The sequence below is a fragment of the Bombina bombina genome, chromosome 1 (genome assembly GCF_027579735.1).
Source record: "Bombina bombina isolate aBomBom1 chromosome 1, aBomBom1.pri, whole genome shotgun sequence".
NCBI classification, from domain to species: Eukaryota; Metazoa; Chordata; class Amphibia; order Anura; family Bombinatoridae; genus Bombina; species Bombina bombina.
This window is the reverse complement of record NC_069499.1, coordinates 615,444,633-615,467,134: the sequence shown is the minus strand read 5'-3', so window position 1 is coordinate 615,467,134 and position 22,502 is coordinate 615,444,633. Positions and strand designations below refer to the sequence as shown.

The 22,502-nt window shown below is 42.0% G+C and overlaps 1 protein-coding gene across 1 annotated transcript in view; it reads right to left on the bottom strand.

The window, feature by feature from the left end:
- MSN (moesin) overlaps window positions 1–22,502 on the bottom strand; it is a 400,641-nt gene that overhangs the window by 13,314 nt on the left and 364,825 nt on the right. Inside the window, exons 9-11 of the mRNA XM_053699008.1 lie at window positions 17,756–17,886; window positions 17,207–17,367; window positions 16,704–16,796 (exon numbers count right to left, since the gene is read on the bottom strand). Coding sequence (XP_053554983.1) covers window positions 16,704–16,796; window positions 17,207–17,367; window positions 17,756–17,886 — 385 coding nt within the window. The remainder of the gene's footprint in view (window positions 1–16,703; window positions 16,797–17,206; window positions 17,368–17,755; window positions 17,887–22,502) is intronic.

The window sequence follows — 22,502 nt, the reverse complement described above, 5'->3', positions numbered from 1 at the left end:
CTAAGCACTAAGAGTTCAATTTCCATACCTTCAAATTTAATGATTTGAGATCCTGATGAAAAAACGGACCTTGAGATAGAAGGTCTGGCCTTAAGGGAAGTGGCCAAGGTTGGCAAATTGACATCCGAACAAGATACGTATACCAAAACCTGCGAGGCCATGCTGGAGCCACCAGCAGCACAAACGATTGCTCCATGATGATTTTCGAGATCACTCTTGGAAGAAGAACTAGAGGCGAGAAAATATAAGCAGGTTGATAACACCAAGGAAGTGTCAATGCATCCACTGCTTCTGCCTGAGGATCCCTGGACCTGGACAGGTACCTGGGAAGTTTCTTGTTTAGATGAGATGCCATCAGATCTATTTCTGGAATCCCCCACATCTGAACAATTTTGAGAAAACACATCTGGGTGGAGAGACCACTCTCCAGGATGTAAAGTCTGACGACTGAGATAATCCGCTTCAAAATTGTCTATACCTGGGATATGAACCGCAGAAATTAGACAAGAGCTGGATTCCCCCCAAACAAGTATCCGGGATACTTCTTTCATAGCTTGAGGACTGTGAGTCCGACCCTAATGATTGACATATGCCACAGTTGTGACATTGTCTGTCTGAAAACAAATGAACGGTTCTCTCTTCAACAGAGTCCAAAACTGAAGAGCTCTGAGAAAATTCCAAAATATTGATTGGTAATCTCGCCTCTTGAGATTTCCAACCCCTTGTGCTGTCAGAGATCCCCAAACAGCTCCCCAACCTGAAAGACTTGCATCTGTTGTAATCACAGTCCAGGTTGGACGAACGAAAGAGGCCCCTAGAATTATACGATGGTGATCTAAACACCAAGTCAGAGAAAGCTGAACATTTGGATTTAAGAATATTAAATGTAATATCCTTGTATAATCCCTGCACCATTGATACAGCATACAAAGCTGGAGAGGTCTCATATGAAAACAAGCAAAAGGGGATCGCGTTTGATGCTGCAGTCATGAGACCTAAAACTTCCATGCACATTGCTACTGAAAGGAATGACTGAGACTGAAGGTTCCGACAGGCTGTAACCAATTTTAAATGTCTCTTGTCTGTTAGAGACAATGTCATGGACACTGAATCTATCTGGAAACCTAAAAAGGTTACCCTTGACAGAGGAATCAAATAACTTTTTGGTAAATTGATCCTCCAACCATGTCTTTGAAGAAACAACACTAGTTGATTTGTGTGAGATTCTGCAGAACGTAAAGACTGAGCTAGTACCAAGATATCGTCCAAATAAGGAAACACCGCAATACCCCGCTCTCTGATTACAGAGAGTAGGGCACCGAGAACCTTTGAAAAGATTCTTGGAGCTGTTGCTAGGCCAAAAGGAAGAGCAACAAATTGGTAATGCTTGTCTAGAAAAGAGAATCTCAGGAACTGATAGTGATCTGGATGAATCGGAATATGAAGATATGCATCCTGTAAGTCTATTGTGGACATATAATGCCCTTGCTGAACAAAAGGCAGAATAGTCCTTATAGTCACCATTTTGAAAGTTGGTACTCTTACATAACAATTCAAAATCTTTAGATCCAGAACTGGTCTGAATGAATTTTCTTTCTTTGGGACAATGAATAGATTTGAATAAAACCCCAGACCCTGTTCCTGAAACGGAACTGGCATGATTACCTCTGATAACTCTAGGTCTGAAACACACTTCAGAAAAGCCTGAGCCTTTTCTGGGTTCGATGGAATGCGTGAGAGAAAACATCTTCTCACAGGCAGTCTTACTCTGAAACCTATTCTGTACCCCTGAGAGACAATACTCTGAATCCAATGATTTTGGACTGAATTGATCTAAACATCTTTGAAAAACTTTAATCTGCCCCCTACCAACTGAGCTGGAATGAGGGCCGCAGCCTCATGCGGACTTGGGGGCTGGTTTAGATCTCTTAAATGGCTTGGATTTATTCCAAATTGAGGAAGGCTTCCAATTGGAAACAGATTCCTTTGGGGAAGGATTAGTTTCTGTTCCTTATTAAGTTGAAAGGAACGGAAACGGTTAGAAGCTTTAAATTTACACTTAGACTTTTTATCCTGAGGCAAAAAGGCTCCCTTCCCCCCAGTGACAGTTGGAATGATTGAATCCAACTGAGAACCAAATAATTTATTACCTTGGAAAGAAAGAGATAGCAATCTTGACTTAGAAGTCATATCAACATTCTAAGATTTAAGCCATAAAGATCTTCTAGCTAAAATAGCTAAATACATATATCTAACATCAATTTTGATGATATAAAAAATGGCATCACAAATGAAATTATTAGCATGTTGAATTAATTTAACAATGCTAGACACATTATGATCCGATACTTGTTGCGCTAAAGTTTCCAACCAAAAAGTTGAAGCAGCTGCAACATCAGCCAAAGAAATTGCAGGCCTAAGAAGATGACCTGAATATAAATAAGCCTTCTTTAGATAAGATTCAAGTTTTCTATCTAAAGGATCCTTAAAAGTAGTAATATCTTCCATAGGAATAGTAGTACGCTTAGCAAGAGTAGAGATAGCCCCATCAACTTTGGAGATATTTTCCCAAAACTCCAATCTATCAGTTGGCAAAGGATACAATTTTTTAAACCTTGAAGAAGGAATAAAAGAAGTACCCGGCCTATTCCATTCCTTTGAAATCATATCTGAAATAGCATCAGGAACTGGAAAAACCTCTGGAATAACCACAGGAGGTTTATAAACAGAATTTAAACGCTTACTAGTTTTAATATCAAGAGGACTAGCCTCCTCCATATCTAATGTAATCAACACTTCTTTTAATAAAGAACGAATATACTCCATTTTAAATAAATAAGAGGATTTGTCAGTGTCAATATCTGAGGCAGGATCTTCTGAATCAGATAGATCCTCATCAGAGATAGATAAATCAGTATGTTGTCGGTCATTTGAAATTTCATCAACTCTATGAGAAGTTTTAAAAGACCTTTTACGTTTATTAGAAGGCGGAATAGCAGACAAAGCCTTCTGAATGGAATCAGAAATAAATTCTCTTAAACTTACAGGTATATCCTGAGAATTAGATGTTGAGGGACCAGCAACAGGTAATGACCTACTACTGATGGAAACATTATCTGCATGTAAAAGTTTATCATGACAACTATTACAAACCACAGCTGGAGGTATAATCTCCACAAGTTTACAACAAATGCACTTAGCTTTGGTAGAACCGATATCAGGTAGCAGGAATCCAGCAGTAGATTCTGAGACAGGATCAGATTGAGACATTTTGCAAATGTACGAGAAAAAACAACATATAAAGCAAAATGATCAATTTCCTTATATATGACAGTTTCAGGAATGGGAAAAAAATGCAAACAGCATAGCCCTCTGACATAGAAAAAAGGCCAGAGGCAAAAGGAATGGGGTTAAAAATAATGAAAAAATTTGGCGCCAAGAATGACGCACAACAAACAGAAAAATATTTTTTGGCGCCAAAAACGTCCGGAAACGAAACACTTGAGTCATAAATGATGCAACCTCGTGGAGGACTCAGCTCCAGCTAAGACGCCAGAAAAGACAAATTTGCGTCAACGAACATAACTTTTGCGACAAAAAAAACAGAATTTATGTTTACCTGATAAATTACTTTCTCCAACGGTGTGTCCGGTCCACGGCGTCATCCTTACTTGTGGGATATTCTCTTCCCCAACAGGAAATGGCAAAGAGCCCAGCAAAGCTGGTCACATGATCCCTCCTAGGCTCCGCCTACCCCAGTCATTCGACCGACGTTAAGGAGGAATATTTGCATAGGAGAAACCATATGAGACCGTGGTGACTGTAGTTAAAGAAAATAAATTATCAGACCTGATTAAAAAACCAGGGCGGGCCGTGGACCGGACACACCGTTGGAGAAAGTAATTTATCAGGTAAACATAAATTCTGTTTTCTCCAACATAGGTGTGTCCGGTCCACGGCGTCATCCTTACTTGTGGGAACCAATACCAAAGCTTTAGGACACGGATGATGGGAGGGAGCAAATCAGGTCACCTAGATGGAAGGCACCACGGCTTGCAAAACCTTTCTCCCAAAAATAGCCTCAGAAGAAGCAAAAGTATCAAACTTGTAAAATTTGGTAAAAGTGTGCAGTGAAGACCAAGTCGCTGCCCTACATATCTGATCAACAGAAGCCTCGTTCTTGAAGGCCCATGTGGAAGCCACAGCCCTAGTGGAATGAGCTGTGATTCTTTCGGGAGGCTGCCGTCCGGCAGTCTCGTAAGCCAATCTGATGATGCTTTTAATCCAAAAAGAGAGAGAGGTAGAAGTTGCTTTTTGACCTCTCCTTTTACCGGAATAAACAACAAACAAGGAAGATGTTTGTCTAAAATCCTTTGTAGCATCTAAATAGAATTTTAGAGCGCGAACAACATCCAAATTGTGCAACAAACGTTCCTTCTTCGAAACTGGTTTCGGACACAGAGAAGGTACGATAATCTCCTGGTTAATGTTTTTGTTAGAAACAACTTTTGGAAGAAAACCAGGTTTAGTACGTAAAACCACCTTATCTGCATGGAACACCAGATAAGGAGGAGAACACTGCAGAGCAGATAATTCTGAAACTCTTCTAGCAGAAGAAATTGCAACCAAAAACAAAACTTTCCAAGATAATAACTTAATATCAACGGAATGTAAGGGTTCAAACGGAACCCCCTGAAGAACTGAAAGAACTAAGTTGAGACTCCAAGGAGGAGTCAAAGGTTTGTAAACAGGCTTGATTCTAACCAGAGCCTGAACAAAGGCTTGAACATCTGGCACAGCTGCCAGCTTTTTGTGAAGTAACACAGACAAGGCAGAAATCTGTCCCTTCAGGGAACTTGCAGATAATCCTTTTTCCAATCCTTCTTGAAGGAAGGATAGAATCTTAGGAATCTTAACCTTGTCCCAAGGGAATCCTTTAGATTCACACCAACAGATATATTTTTTCCAAATTTTGTGGTAAATCTTTCTAGTTACAGGCTTTCTGGCCTGAACAAGAGTATCGATAACAGAATCTGAGAACCCTCGCTTCGATAAGATCAAGCGTTCAATCTCCAAGCAGTCAGCTGGAGTGAGACCAGATTCGGATGTTCGAACGGACCTTGAACAAGAAGGTCTCGTCTCAAAGGTAGCTTCCATGGTGGAGCCGATGACATATTCACCAGATCTGCATACCAAGTCCTGCGTGGCCACGCAGGAGCTATCAAGATCACCGACGCCCTTTCCTGATTGATCCTGGCTACCAGCCTGGGGATGAGAGGAAACGGCGGGAATACATAAGCTAGTTTGAAGGTCCAAGGTGCTACTAGTGCATCCACTAGAGCCGCCTTGGGATCCCTGGATCTGGACCCGTAGCAAGGAACTTTGAAGTTCTGACGAGAGGCCATCAGATCCATGTCTGGAATGCCCCACAGTTGAGTGACTTGGGCAAAGATTTCCGGATGGAGTTCCCACTCCCCCGGATGCAATGTCTGACGACTCAGAAAATCCGCTTCCCAATTTTCCACTCCTGGGATGTGGATAGCAGACAGGTGGCAGGAGTGAGACTCCGCCCATAGAATGATTTTGGTCACTTCTTCCATCGCCAGGGAACTCCTTGTTCCCCCCTGATGGTTGATGTACGCAACAGTTGTCATGTTGTCTGATTGAAACCGTATGAACTTGGCCCTCGCTAGCTGAGGCCAAGCCTTGAGAGCATTGAATATCGCTCTCAGTTCCAGAATATTTATCGGTAGAAGAGATTCTTCCCGAGACCAAAGACCCTGAGCTTTCAGGGATCCCCAGACCGCGCCCCAGCCCATCAGACTGGCGTCGGTCGTGACAATGACCCACTCTGGTCTGCGGAAGGTCATCCCTTGTGACAGGTTGTCCAGGGACAGCCACCAACGGAGTGAGTCTCTGGTCCTCCGATTTACTTGTATCCTCGGAGACAAGTTTGTATAGTCCCCATTCCACTGACTGAGCATGCACAGTTGTAATGGTCTTAGATGAATGCGCGCAAAAGGAACTATGTCCATTGCCGCTACCATCAAACCTATCACTTCCATGCACTGCGCTATGGAAGGAAGAGGAACGGAATGAAGTATCCGACAAGAGTCTAGAAGTTTTGTTTTTCTGGCCTCTGTCAGAAAAATCCTCATTTCTAAGGAGTCTATTATTGTCCCCAAGAAGGGAACCCTTGTTGACGGAGATAGAGAACTCTTTTCCACGTTCACTTTCCATCCGTGAGATCTGAGAAAGGCCAGGACAATGTCCGTGTGAGCCTTTGCTTGAGGAAGGGACGACGCTTGAATCAGAATGTCGTCCAAGTAAGGTACTACAGCAATGCCCCTTGGTCTTAGCACAGCTAGAAGGGACCCTAGTACCTTTGTGAAAATCCTTGGAGCAGTGGCTAATCCGAAAGGAAGCGCCACGAACTGGTAATGCTTGTCCAGGAATGCGAACCTTAGGAACCGATGATGTTCCTTGTGGATAGGAATATGTAGATACGCATCCTTTAAATCCACCGTGGTCATGAATTGACCTTCCTGGATGGAAGGAAGAATTGTTCGAATGGTTTCCATTTTGAACGATGGAACCTTGAGAAACTTGTTTAAGATCTTGAGATCTAAGATTGGTCTGAACGTTCCCTCTTTTTTGGGAACTATGAACAGATTGGAGTAGAACCCCATCCCTTGTTCTCCTAATGGAACAGGATGAATCACTCCCATTTTTAACAGGTCTTCTACACAACGTAAGAATGCCTGTCTTTTTATGTGGTCTGAAGACAACTGAGACCTGTGGAACCTCCCCCTTGGGGGAAGCCCCTTGAATTCCAGAAGATAACCTTGGGAGACTATTTTTAGCGCCCAAGGATCCAGAACATCTCTTGCCCAAGCCCGAGCGAAGAGAGAGAGTCTGCCCCCCACCAGATCCGGTCCCGGATCGGGGGCCAACATTTCATGCTGTCTAGGTAGCAGTGGCAGGTTTCTTGGCCTGCTTTCCCTTGTTCCAGCCTTGCATTGGTCTCCAAGCTGGCTTGGCTTGAGAAGTATTACCCTCTTGCTTAGAGGACGTAGCACTTTGGGCTGGTCCGTTTCTACGAAAGGGACGAAAAACACAATTTATGCTTACCTGATAAATTTATTTCTCTTGTGGTGTATCCAGTCCACGGATCATCCATTACTTGTGGGATATTCTCATTCCCAACAGGAAGTTGCAAGAGGACACCCACAGCAGAGCTGTAATATAGCTCCTCCCCTAACTGTCATAGCCAGTCATTCGACCGAAAACAAGCCGAGAAAGGAGGAACCATAGGGTGCAGTGGTTACTGTAGTTTAAATTTAAAAATTACCTGCCTTAAAATGACAGGGCGGGCCGTGGACTGGATACACCACAAGAGAAATAAATTTATCAGGTAAGCATAAATTGTGTTTTCTCTTGTAAGGTGTATCCAGTCCACGGATCATCCATTACTTGTGGGATACCAATACCAAAGCTAAAGTACACGGATGAAGGGAGGGACAAGGCAGGAACTTAAATGGAAGGAACCACTGCACGTAAAACCTTTCTCCCAAATATAGCCTCCGAAGAAGCAAAAGTATCAAATTTGTAAAATTTTGAAAAAATATGAAGCGAAGACCAAGTCGTCGCCTTGCAAATCTGATCAAAAGAAGCCTCATTTTTAAAGGCCCAAGTGGAAGCCACAGCTCTAGTGGAATGAGCTGTAATCCTTTCAGGAGGTTGCTGTCCAGCAGTCTCATAGGCTAAGCGGATTAAGCTTCTTAGTCAAAAAGAAAAAGAGGTTGCCGAAGCCTTTTGACCTCTGCTCTGTCCAGAGTAGACAACAAACAAAGCAGATGTTTGACGAAAATCTTTAGTAGCTTGTAAGTAAAACTTTAAAGCACGGACCACGTCCAAATTGTGTAACACAAGGATGGAACAACAATCTCTTGATTGATATTCTTGTTAGATACCACCTTAGGTAAGAACCCAGGTTTGGTACGCAGGACTACCTTAGCCGTATGAAAAATCAGATAAGGAGAATCACATTGTAAGGCAGATAGCTCAGAGACTCTACGAGCCGAGGAAATAGCTACCAAAAAAAGAACTTTCCAAGATAAAAGCTTGATATCTATGGAATGAAGAGGTTCAAACGGAACTCCTTGAAGAACCTTAAGAACCAAGTTTAAGCTCCATGGTGGAGCAACAGGTTTAAACACAGGCTTGATTCTAACTAAAGCCTGACAAAATGCCTGAACGTCTGGAACATCTGCCAGACGCTTAACTAGCTGACAATCCTTTTTCCAAACCTTCTTGGAGAAAAGATAATATCCTAGCAATCCTGGCCTTACTCAATGAGTAACCCTTGGATTCACACCAATAAAGATATCTACGCCATACCTTATGGTAAATTTTCCTGGTGACAGGCTTTCGTGCCTGTCTTAAGGTATCAATAACTGACTCGGAGAAGCCACGCTTTGATAAAATCAAGCGTTCAATCTCCAGGCAGTCAGCCTCAGAGAAATTAGATTTGGATGGTTGAAAGGACCCTGAAGTAGAAGGTCCTGTTTCAGAGGCAGAGACCATGGTGGAAAGGATGACATGTCCACTAGATCTGCATACCAGGTCCTGCGTGGCCACGCAGGTGCTATCAGAATCACCGATGCTCTCTCCTGCTTGATCTTGGCAATCAGTCGAGGGAGCAGAGGAAACGGTGGAAACACATAAGCCAGGTTGAAAGACCAGGGCACTGCTAGAGCATCTATCAGTGTCGCCTTGGGATCCCTGGACCTGGATCCGTAACACGGAAGCTTGGCGTTCTGGCGAGACGCCATGAGATCCAGTTCTGGTTTGCCCCAACGATGAATCAGTTGTGCAAATGCCTCCGGATGGAGTTCCCACTCTCCCGGATGAAAAGTCTGACGACTTAGAAAATCCGCCTCCCAGTGCTCTACACCTGGGATATGGATAGCTGATAGGTGGCAAGAGTGAATCTCTGCCCAGTGAATTATTTTTTAAACTTCTAACATCTCTAGGGAACTTCTCGTTCCCCCTTGATGGTTGATGTAAGCTACAGTCGTGATGTTGTCCGACTGAAATCTGATGTACCTCAGAGTTGCTAACTGAGGCCAAGCCTAAAGAGCCTTGAATATCGCTCTTAGTTCCAGAATATTTAATGGAAGGAGAGACTCCTCCTGAGTCCACTATCCCTGAGCCTTCAGGGAGTTCCAGACTGCACCCCAACCTAGAAGGCTGGCATCTGTCGTAACAATTGTCCAATCTGGCCTGCGAAAGGTCATACCTTTGGACAGAAGGACCCGAGATAGCCACCAGAGAAGAGAATCCCTGGTCTCTTGGTCCAGATTCAGTTGAGGGGACAAATCTGTGTAATCCCTGCTCCACTGACTGAGCATGCATAGTTGCAGCGGTCTGAGATGTAAGCGTGCAAACGGCACTATGTCCATTGCCGCTACCATTAAGCCGATTACTTCCATACACTGAACTACGGAAGGGCAAGGAATGGAATGAAGAACCCGGCAGGAATTTAGAAGCTTTGATAACCTGGACTCCGTCAGGTGAATTTTCATTTCTACAGAATCTATCAGAGTCCCTAGAAAGGAAACTCTTGTGAGTGGGGATAGAGAACTCTTTTCCTCGTTCACTTTCCACCCATGCGACCACAGAAATGCCAGTACTACGTCCGTATGAGACTTGGCAATTTGGAAGTTTGACGCCTGTATCAGGATGTCGTCTAAATAAGGGGCTACTGCTATGCCCCGCGGCCTTAGGACCGCCATAAGTGACCCTAGAACCTTTGTAAAGATTCTTGGGGCTGTAGCTAATCCCAAGGGAAGAGCTACAACTGGTAATGCCTGTCTTAAAAGGCAAACCTGAGAAACCGATGATGATCTTTGTGTTTCGGAATGTGAAGATAAGCATCCTTTAGATCCACTGTAGTCATATATTGACCCTCCTGGATCAGTGGTAGGATGGTACGAATAGTTTCCATCTTGAACGACGGAACTTTGAGGAATTTGTTTAAGATCTTTAGATCCAAAATTGGTCTGAAGGTTCCCTCTTTTTTGGGAACCACAAACAGATTTGAGTAAAAACCCTGTCCCTGTTCCTCCTTTGGAACTGGATGGATCACTCCCATAACTAGGAGGACTCGTACACGGTGTAAGAATGCCTCTCTCTTTATCTGGTGTGCAGATAATTGTGAAAGGTGAAATCTCCCTTTTGGGGGGGAAGCTTTGAAGTCCAGAAGATATCCCTGGGATATAATTTCCAACGCCCAGGGATCCTGAACATCTCTTGCCCACGCCTGGGCAAAGAGTGAAAGTCTGCCCCCTACTAGATCCGTTCCCGGATAGGGGGCCGTTCCTTCATGCTGTCTTAGAGGCAGCAGCAGGCTTTTTTACCTGCTTACCATTTTTCCATGTCAGGTTTGGTCTCCAGACCGTCTTGGATTGAGCAAAAGTTCCCTCTTGTTTATTATTAGAGGAAGTTGATGCCGTACCTGCCTTGAAGTTTTGAAAGGCACGAAAATTAGACTGTTTGGCCTTAGATTTGGACCTGTCCTGAGGAAGGGCATGACCTTTTCCTCCAGTGATATCAGCAATAATCTCCTTCAACCAGGCCCGAATAGGGTCTGCCCCTTGAAGGGAATGTTAAGTAGCTTAGATTTTGAAGTCACGTCAGCTGACCATGATCTAAGCCATAGCGCTCTGCGCGCCTGTATAGCAAAACCAGAATTCTTAGCCGTTAGTTTAGTCAAATGAACAATGGCATCAGAATAAAATAATTGGCTAGCTTAAGTGCTCTAAGTTTGCCAAGTATGTCATCCAATGGAGTCGCTACCTGTAAAGCCTCTTCCAGAGACTCAAACCAGTACGCCGCAGCAGCAGTGACAGGGGCAATGCATGCAAGGGGCTGTAGGATAAAACCTTGTTGAATAAATATTTTCTTAAGGTAGCCTCTAATTTTTTATCCATTGGATCTAAAAAAAAAAAAAAAAAAAAAAAGCACAACTGTCCTCGACAGGGATAGTAGTACGCTTTACTAGAGTAGAAACTGCTCCCTCCACCTTAGGGACTGTCTGCCATAAGTCCCATGTGGTGGCGTCTATTGGAAACATTTTTCTAAAAATAGGAGGGGAAGAGAACGGCACACCTGGTATATCCCATTCCTTATTAATAATTTCTGTAAACCTTTTAGGTATTTGGAAAAACATCAGTACACACCGGCACTGCAAAGTATTTATCCAGTCTACACAATTTCTCTGGCACTGCAATGGTATCACAGTCATTCAGAGCAGCTAAAACCTCCCTAAGCAACACGCGGAGGTGTTCAAGCTTAAATTTAAATGTAGAAATATTAGAATCAGGTATCTTTCCTGAGTCATTAACATCACCCACTGACTGAAGCTCTCTTTCCTCAGCTTCTGCATATTGTGAGGCAGTATCAGACATGGTTCTTAAAGCGTCAGTATGCTCTGCATTTTGCCTCACCCCAGAGCTATCTCGCTTACCTCTAAGTTCAGGTAGTCTGGCTAATACCGCTGACAGTGTATTATCCATGACTGCCGCCATGTCTTGTAAAGTAAACGCTATGGGCGCCCTAGATGTACTTGGCGCCATTTGAGCGTGAGTCCCTTAAGCGGGAGTCAAAGGGTCTGACACGTGGGGAAAGTTAGTCGGCATAACTTCCCCCTCGTCAGATTCCTCTGGTGATACATTTTTTAAAGACAGAAAATGATCTTTATTGCATAAAATGAAATCAGTACATTTGGTACACATACTAAGAGGGGGTTCCACCATGGCTTTTAAACATAATAAACAAGGAGTTTCTTCTATGTCAGACATGTTTATACAGAATAGCAATGAGACTAGCAAGCTTGGAAAACACTTTAAATCAAGTTAACAAGCAAATATAAAAAACGGTACTGTGCCTTTAAGAGAAACAAATTTTGTCAGAATTTGAAAAACAGTGAAAAAATGCAGTAAATCAAACGAAATTTTTACAGTGTGTATAATAGGCTAACAGAGCATTGCACCCACTTGCAAATGGATGATTAACCCCTTAGTTCAAAAAACGGATCAAAAAAACGAAATAGACGTTTTTTTTTTAACAGTCACAACCAACTGCCACAGCAAGCTGTGGCCCTACCTTCCCCAATAAACGACTTTGGAAAGCCTTTGGGCCCTTTAGAGATGTCCTATAGCATTCAGAGGGCCTTTGAGGGAAGCTGGATGTCACAGTTTGTAATTTTAACTGCACCAACTGTAACTTTTATACTACAACAGTGGAAATTGTTTCTAGTCAAAATTTAAGCCAGCCATGTGGAAAAAACTAGGCCCCAATAAAGTTTTATCACCAAAGCATATATAAAAACGATTAAACATGCCAGCAAACGTTTTATATTGTAAATATCATAAGGGTATTACCCCTGGGAGTAAGCATGATACCAGTCGTTATTAAATCACTGTATTCAGGCTTAACTTACATTAATCCGGTATCAGCAGCATTTTCAAGTGTTTTCCATCTCTAGAAAAAATTATAACTGCACATACCTGATAGCAGAATAAACTGCACGCCATTCTCTCGCTGAAGTTACCTCATCTGTGTAATCCCCTCAGACATATGTGAGAATAGCAATGGATCTTAGTTACAACCTGCTAAGATCATAGAAACCTCAGGCAGATTCTTCTTCTATTTACTGCCTGAGATAAAATAGCACAACTCCGGTACTATTTAAAAATAACAAACTTTTGATTGAAGAAAATAAACTAGCTATATTTAACCACTCTCTCCTACAACGTCCTTGCTTGTTGAGAGTTGCAAGAGAATGACTGGGTATGACAGTTAGGGGAGGAGCTATATTACAGCTCTGCTGTGGGTGTCCTCTTGCAACTTCCTGTTGGGAATGAGAATATCCCACAAGTAATGGATGATCCGTGGACTGGATACACCTTACAAGAGAAATTAGGTTTATTTTTGGCCTTGAAAGGCCGATCCTGAGGAAGGGCATGGCCCTTACCCCCAGTGATATCAGAGATAATCTCTTTCAAGTCAGGGCCAAACAGCGTTTTCCCCTTGAAAGGAATGTTAAGTAGCTTGTTCTTGGAAGACGCATCAGCTGACCAAGATTTCAACCAAAGCGCTCTGCGCGCCACAATAGCAAACCCAGAATTCTTAGCCGCTAACCTAGCCAATTGCAAAGTGGCGTCTAGGGTGAAAGAATTAGCCAATTTGAGAGCATTGATTCTGTCCATAATCTCCTCATAAGGAGGAGAATCACTATCGACCGCCTTTACCAGCTCATCGAACCAGAAACACGCGGCTGTAGTGACAGGGACAATGCATGAAATTGGTTGTAGAAGGTAACCCTGCTGAACAAACATCTTTTTAAGTAAACCTTCTAATTTTTTATCCATAGGATCTTTGAAAGCACAACTATCTTCTATGGGTATAGTGGTGCGTTTGTTTAAAGTGGAAACCGCTCCCTCGACCTTGGGGACTGTCTGCCATAAGTCCTTTCTGGGGTCGACCATAGGAAACAATTTTTTAAATATGGGGGGAGGGACGAAAGGAATACCGGGCCTTTCCCATTCTTTATTTACAATGTCCGCCACCCGCTTGGGTATAGGAAAAGCTTCTGGGAGCCCCGGGACCTCTAGGAACTTGTCCATTTTACATAGTTTCTCTGGGATGACCAACTTGTCACAATCATCCAGAGTGGATAATACCTCCTTAAGCAGAATGCGGAGATGTTCCAACTTAAATTTAAACGTAATCACATCAGGTTCAGCTTGTTGAGAAATGTTCCCTGAATCAGTAATTTCTCCCTCAGACAAAACCTCCCTGGCCCCATCAGACTGGTTTAGGGGCCCTTCAGAACCATTATTATCAGCGCCGTCATGCTCTTCAGTATCTAAAACAGAGCAGTCGCGCTTACGCTGATAAGTGTGCATTTTGGCTAAAATGTTTTTGACAGAATTATCCATTACAGCCGTTAATTGTTGCATAGTAAGGAGTATTGGCGCGCTAGATGTACTAGGGGCCTCCTGAGTGGGCAAGACTCGTGTAGACGAAGGAGGGAATGATGCAGTACCATGCTTACTCCCCTCACTTGAGGAATCATCTTGGGCATCATTGTCATTGTCACATAAATCACATTTATTTAAATGAGAAGGAACTCTGGCTTCCCCACATTCAGAACACAGTCTATCTGGTAGTTCAGACATGTTAAACAGGCATAAACTTGATAACAAAGTACAAAAAACGTTTTAAAATAAAACCGTTACTGTCACTTTAAATTTTAAACTGAACACACTTTATTACTGCAATTGCGAAAAAATATGAAGGAATTGCTCAAAATTCACCAAAATTTCACCACAGTGTCTTAAAGCCTTAAAAGTATTGCACCCCAAATTTGGAAGCTTTAACCCTTAAAATAACGGAACCGGAGCCGTTTTAAACTTTAACCCCTTTACAGTCCCTGGTGTCTGCTTTGCTGAGACCCAACCAAGCCCAAAGGGGAATACGATACCAAATGACGCCTTCAGAAAGTCTTTTCTATGTATCAGAGCTCCTCACACATGCGACTGCATGTCATGCCTCTCAAAAACAAGTGCGCAACACCGGCGCGAAAATGAGGCTCTGCCTATGATTTGTGAAAGCCCCTAAAGAGAAAGGTGTCTAAAAAAGTGCCTGCCGATATAAACTTATCAAAATACCCAGATTAAATGATTCCTCAAGGCTAAATATGTGTTAATAATGAATCGATTTAGCCCAGAAAAAGTCTACAGTCTTAATAAGCCCTTGTGAAGCCCTTATTTACAATCTTAATAAACATGGCTTACCGGATCCCATAGGGAAAATGACAGCTTCCAGCATTACATCGTCTTGTTAGAATGTGTCATACCTCAAGCAGCAAGAGACTGCTCACTGTTCCCCCAACTGAAGTTAATTCCTCTCAACAGTCCTGTGTGGAACAGCCATGGATTTTAGTAACGGTTGCTAAAATCATTTTCCTCATACAAACAGAAATCTTCATCTCTTTTCTGTTTCTGAGTAAATAGTACATACCAGCACTATTTTAAAATAACAAACTCTTGATTGAATAATAAAAACTACAGTTAAACACTAAAAAACTCTAAGCCATCTCCGTGGAGATGTTGCCTGTACAACGGCAAAGAGAATGACTGGGGTAGGCGGAGCCTAGGAGGGATCATGTGACCAGCTTTGCTGGGCTCTTTGCCATTTCCTGTTGGGGAAGAGAATATCCCACAAGTAAGGATGACGCCGTGGACCGGACACACCTATGTTGGAGAAATCTTGCGCCAGAAATGACGTAATAAGTTTTGTCATTTTTGCGTCCTTGTGAGCCTAATTCTGCCCGCAAATTTTAAAGAGTGTCAATTTGAAAAAGACTAAACCCCAGGTAAGAAACAATTTTCCCTTAAAAATGCATTTCCCAGATATGAAACTGACAGTCTGCAAAAAAGGAAATATACTGAAACCTGAATCATGGCAAATATAAGTACAATCAATATATATATATATATATATATATATATATATATATATATATATATATATATATATATATTTAGAACTTTATATAAAGTGCAAAACCATAGCTGAGAGTGTCTTAAGTAAATGAAAACATACTTACCAAAAGACACCCATCCACATATAGCAGATAGCCAAACCAGTACTGAAACAGTTATTAGTGGAGGTAATAGAATATGAGAGTATATTGTCGATCTGAAAAGGGAGGTAGGAGATAAATCTCTACGACCGATTACAGAGAACCTATGAAATAGATCCCCGTGAGGAAAACCATTGCATTCAATAGGTGACACTCCCTTCACATCCCTCTGACATTCACTGTACTCAGAGGAATCGAGCTTCAAAAAATGCTGAGAAGCGTATATCAACGTAGAAATCTTAGCACAAACTTACTTCACCACCTCCATAGGAGGCAAAGTTTGTAAAACTGAATTGTGGGTGTGGTGAGGTGTGTATTTATAGGCATTTTAAGGTTTGGGAAACTTTGCCCCTCTTGGTAGGATTGTATATCCCATACGTCACTAGCTCATGGACTCTTGCCAATTACATGAAAGAAAAGGGCAGCATCACAATATGGGAGGCGCAGTGAGAATTATGTCCCACCAGTTCCCATTGCTCTAAAGCCACCAATAGCTCTACTCTAGAGACTGACATGGACTACGGCTACACCCTAGAAAAAGCAGCACTCTCTGGCACTACTTTAAAAATAAACTCTTGATTGAAGAATATAATCTAGCACCTCACTTTACCTCTTCCTATCACTAACGTAGGCAAAGAGAATCACTGGGGTGGGAGGGAGGGGAGGAGCTATATATACAGCTCTGCTGTGGTGCTCTTTGCCTCCTCCTGCTGACCAGGAGGCGTAATCCCACAAGGATGAAATCCGTGGACTCGTGTCCTTAAAAAGAAATATATATATTTATAGTTTTGACTATAAACAAGGCTCTATTTCTGTGTTAATGGAGTGATAGCAAAAAATGCTAAAAAAAAAAAAAATCATATGCGCTGAATACAAGAATAATCTTAAAATACTCTTAAATTCAACAGGGCTATTTTTAAGTAACTTCAAACAAGATAATAATGTACTGTATTCTCTTAAATACCATTTAAACAGCATCAACCCTTACCTTATCTTGCCACTCTTGTGCTTCACTTTCCTTCTTCTGCCTGGCAATTTCCAACTGAGAAATTGTAGCAGTTAACTCAGCCAGCTCTGCGGCCTGTAGACAAACACAAGCCCTTTAACTCATTAGGCAGAAAATCATTTTTAGGCCACATATATATTCAGTAATACATAACAAACAAATTGCAATATTTCTGAAAAATAAAATAAAATACAAAACAAGATTTGTGTGTTGTAGCGTCATGTAATGTATAACATTTATAAATAGTTTCGGAAATGGGTTTTTCAAGAATAAGACTATGAATAGGTTGGTGCATTACTTTACATTAGTTTATGCTGCATTTTCTAGTCTGTGAGCAATGCTAAGATCAGTGGAATGCATTTAAGTTTTGTGGAGAACATATTTCAGTTATACAGAACCACCAATCCTGTATGGGTAGATCACAGACCACTCTGGATATACTTGCAGGAAAATATGTTATGGCTTAAGCTGCTATAAACTCTCACCAGCTGCTCTTGGTTCTTCATCTGATCCTGAGAGTGCTTCAGCAGTGCCTCTTTAGCTTCTTCAGCAGCCTGGCGTTCCCTGGCAAGCTTCTCTGCTTCCTCCTGAGCCCGTCTCCTTTCTTCTTCTAACTCCAGAGCCTTTCGGGTTTGCTCCTCCAAATCTTTGAAAAGGGTGGATAAAGAAAGGTTATCACCCTGTAATTGTTTATTAAAGCAACTAGGTAACCAAGGCACACAATAGTTTTCTTGGTTTAGATTTAAGCCATTAAAAGCTAGCTAGGTTAACAATATCACTATATGTTTGAGGTATTATACGCGTTTATTTTTACTAAAAACTTTGTGAGGTTTTCGAAAAAACGGTTACTGTGAAGTACCAAGCACACTGTAGAACAATGTAGAATCTAATACATAGACAAAAACAACAGATCATGCCCATACAGCATGCGTTCAACAAAAAAATTATATACACATAAATACATACACATGCATTTAAAACATGTTGGCCTGTTTAGATTTTTTATTTTACATCTAACCAGATATCTTTTTTACCTTCCTGTGCCTTCTTGGTCTGCTCTTCAATCTGCCGCAGGCGTTCCATGAGTTCCTCTTTCTCACGCTCAATCTTTTCTTTCTCTTTCTCAGCTAATTCTCTCTTTTTCTTCTCATTTTCTAAAACGGCTCTAGGTATCCAACACACAATAATAATGAGATTTTCATGCATACACATTTTGGGACAATAGTGGACAACAATCCATTTTCATGTAAAAATTGGTACCCTTGAACTCCACAGATACCCCATTTTTATTTGATGTCACACTGTCTCTTCATGAGATAGATATATATCCAGATTGTAAACAACTTCTCCGGTGCACCGGACTTTCAATAACGCATGCAGATATGGGTCCTCTAGGTGCAGCCACACCCAAAAAGAGAATTCTCATTTCTGTTTGAAAAATATGCTCTCTCGTCAAGATTTACTAGCTCGATGAACACATGCGCAGAATTACGTAATCGCACTCCACATAAGTTCCAAAAGAATGTGTGGAATGCAATAACTTAATTAAAAGCATGCGAACATGGAAGTAGCACATTTCGATAAAGAAAATGAGTCCTTGGATTCCTTCTTAAAGTGGCCATGGACATGCACAACTTAACGGGGTAGCACATTTCAACAGTGGCATTACTTCTTTCAATTACATAACTTTTTTTTTTTTTATTTATTTAACATTGTGATTGAACATGCACAATACTTTATGGCAATTTTTTTGGGAGGAGGGATCATTGCGATCGGAACATGCTCGATTATGACATTGTACGCTAAAAAAAATAAAAAATAATAATAATAAAACAAAACAAATAGTTCAATGGAAATATGATTTTTCATGGGAATATTTTTAAATGTTCATGTGGCCTCTAGTATATTAAATTAACTGTACACTACATTGTTTCGTCTGCTTGATGAGCTCCTGTAGCGTACAGTTAATTTAGGAGTAAGTTTTATTATGGAGAGACGCTTTGTTTAATTGTGATGACATATGGACCTGCATATTAAAAAGTGTTGGAGAGACTAATTCATTTTGTTTACATATGGAGCTGTGCACAAGAAGTGGCGTGCGCGGTGCACATGAGCAGTCCAAAATGTTGTGTAATCAGATTTGAAATATTGATAGTCGAAATGTACTACCCCATTAAGCTGTGCATGCGCACGTTTGTGGCCACTTTAACGTTATGGGATTTTTACAATATCTCAACAAAGGCTTGATGTTTTACTCGTGAGTGCCGGTCTGGGCAATCTTTTTGGATGTGGAGGCACCTAGAGGAACCATATCTGTGTGTATATAAGTTTCTCTCTATCTATCTATCTCTCTCTATATATATATATCTTTCTTCTATAAGGTACGACGAGTCCACGGATTCATCCTTTACTTGTGGGATATTATCCTCCTGCTAACAGGAAGTGGCAAACAGCACCACAGCAGAGCTGTCTATATAGCTCCTCCCTTAGCTCCACTCCCCAGTCATTCTCTTTGCCAACTCTAAGTACTAGGAAGGGTAAAGTGAAAGAGGTGATAAAATATTAGTTTATAATTTCTTCAAGCAAGAGTTTTTTTGTTTTAAATGGTACCGGTGTACTATTTACTCTCAGGCAGCAGATGGATGAAGACTTCTGCCTGGAGGATGATGATCTTAGCATTTGTAACTAAGATCCAGTGCTGTTCCCACAGAGGCTGAGGGGTACAAGAAACTTCAGTGTGAGGAACGTTTTCATGCTATATAACAGTGAGCTATGTTTAGTCATTTTTTCTGGAGAGACTGTGTATTTCAGAAAGGCTGACAGTATCCCCATGAGGGTAAGGGTAAGCAGTAATCCTAAGAGCTATAGAAAGGCATTACTAAGCTTGCATAAGGGGCTAATTACAAAAATGGTTGACACTGAGTTTTGAATGTTTGTGGGCAAACGTTTTATGAACTGGGAGTGCTGTTAACATTTTTTTGGGCAACTTTATTGAGGGTACACTTGTCTTATTTTTTGGGTCTCAGAACCCACATGTCTAGTTTAAAACCGCTCTGTTGTGGCTGTAGAGACATCGAGTGAGATGGGCGGGGCCTATTTTCGCGCCTCAGATGAGCAGTTATTTTCACTCAGCAAGCTCCAACTCCTGAAGACCCTTGTGGATGTTTTGGGCCAAATCGAAGCTTTAACCCCATATTTACTATCCCTGAGGGCAGGTAGGCACCACAGCAGGGCTGTGGCAAGGTGCTGAGGGTGTTTTTTTTCCGGATTTAGGCCTAATTTCAAACTGGTTTGCACATTAAAGGGTTAAATGTTAAATTTCCTTGTGGGGCAAACTTAACTACACAATTTGAAAAATTTGGTGCATGTTAAAGCAGTTTTGCAGAACATGTATGCTTTTTTTCCCTTAAAGGCGCAGTACTGTTTTTTAAGATTGTTATTTTTTTCACTAAATAAAGTGTTTTCATGCTTATTTGTAGTCATTACTAGCCTGTTCAACATGTCTGACATTGAAGAAAGTCATTGTTCAATATGTTTAGAAGCCATTGTAGAACCCCCACTTAGAATGTGTCCCTCATGCACAGAAAGGTCAATAAATTGCAAAGAACATATTTTAGCTACTAAAAGTATGTCGCAGGTTGATTCTCAGTCAGAAGGGAATCAGGTTATGCCATCTAATTCTCCCCAAGTGTAACAACCATTAACGCCCGCAAGCAACGCCAAGTACTTCTAGTGTGTCTAATTCTTTCACCCTGCAAGATATGGCCGCAGTTATGAATACTACCCTCACAGAGGTTTTATCTAAGCTGCCTGGGTTGCAGGGTAAGCGCAGTAGGTCTGGTGTGAAAACAAATGCTGAGCCCTCTGACGCTTTATTAGCCATATCCGATGTACCCTCACAATGTTCTGAGTTGGGGGCGAGGGATTTGCTGTCTGAGGGAGAGATTTCGGATTCAGGAAAGATGTTCCCTCAGACAGACTCAGATATGACGGCTTTTAAATTTAAACTAGAACACCTCCGCTTACTGCTCAGGGAGGTTTTAGCGACTCGGGATGATTGTGACCCTATTGTAGTTCCAGAGAAATTGTGTAAAATGGACAGATTTCTAGAGGTTCCTGCCTACACTGATGTTTTTCCGGTCCCTAAGAGGATTTCGGACACTGTTACTAAGGAGTGGGATAGACCAGGTATTCTGTTCGCTCCCCCTCCTACTTTTAAGAAAATGTTTCCCATATCAGACACCATGCCGGACTCGTGGCAGACGGTCCCTAAGGTGGAGGGAGATATTTCTACCCTGGCTAAGCGTACAACTATACCTATTGAGGACAGTTGTGCTTTCAAACATCCTATGGATAAAAAATTAGAGGGTCTCCTAAAGAAAATATTTGTTCATCAGGGTTTTCTTCTCCAAACTATAGCGTGCATTGTTCCTGTAACTACTGCAGCTGCTTTTTGGTTTGAGGCTCTGGAGGAGGCTCTTCAGGTTGAGACCCCATTAGATGATATTCTGAATAGAATTAGGGCTCTCAAGCTAGCTAATTCTTTCATTACAGATGCCGCTTTTCAACTGGCTAAATTAGCAAAGAATTCAGGTTTTGCCATTTTAGCGCATAGAGCGTTATGGCTTAAGTCCTGGTCTGCTGATGTGTCATCAAAATCTAAGCTTTTAGCCATCCCTTTCAAGGGTAAGACCCTATTTGGGCCAGAACTGAAAGATCATTTCAGACATCACTGGAGGGAAAGGCCATGCCCTTCCTCAGGATAAGACAAGGACCAAACAAAATAATTTTCGTTCCTTTCGAAACTTCAAAGGGGGTCCCTCTACCTCTTTCCCTGCTGCAAAGCAAGAGGGGAATTTTGCTCAATCCAAGTCAGTCTGGAGACCTAACCAGACTTGAAACGAGGGTAAACAGGCCAAGAAGCCTGCTGCTGCCACCAAGACAGCATGAAGGGGTAGCCCCCGATCCAGGACCGGATCTAGTAGGGGGCAGACTTTCTCTCTTTGCTCAGTCTTGGGCAAGAGACGTTCAGGACTCCTGGGCTTTAGAAATCGTAACCCAGGGGTATCTTCTAGATTTCAAAGATTCTCCTCCAAGGGGGAGATTCCATCTTTCTCAATTGTCTGCAAACCAGACAAAAAGAGAGGCGTTCTTACGCTGTGTAGAAGACCTATATACCATGGGAGTGATCTGCCCAGTTCCGAAAACAGAACAGGGGCAGGGGTTCTACTCCAATCTGTTTGTGGTTCCCAAAAAAGAGGGAACCTTCAGACCAATTTTAGATCCTAAACAAATTTTTCCTTCAAGATGGAGACCATTCGGACTATTTTACCAATGATCCAGGAGGGTCAATATATGACCACCGTGGACTTCGCGTATCTACACATCCCTATCCACAAAGATCATCACCAGTTCCTCAGGTTCGCCTTTCTGGACAAGAATTACCAGTCCCTTCTGGCGTCCCTTCTAGGGTCCCTTCTGGCGGTTCTAAGGCCGCGGGGCATAGCTGTGGCGCCTTATCTGGATGATATCTTAATTCAGGCGTCTACTTACCAACTAGCCAAGTCTCACACGGACATCGTGTTGGCTTTTCTAAGATCTCACGGGTGGAAGGTGAATGTAAAAAAAGAGTTCACTTTTCCCTCTCACAAGAGTTCCATTCCTGGGAACTCTGATAGATTCGGTGGACATGAAAATTTTTCTGACGGAGGTCAGAAAATCAAAGATTTTAACCATCTGCCGAGCTCTTCATTCCATTCCTCGGCCGTCAGTGGCTCAGTG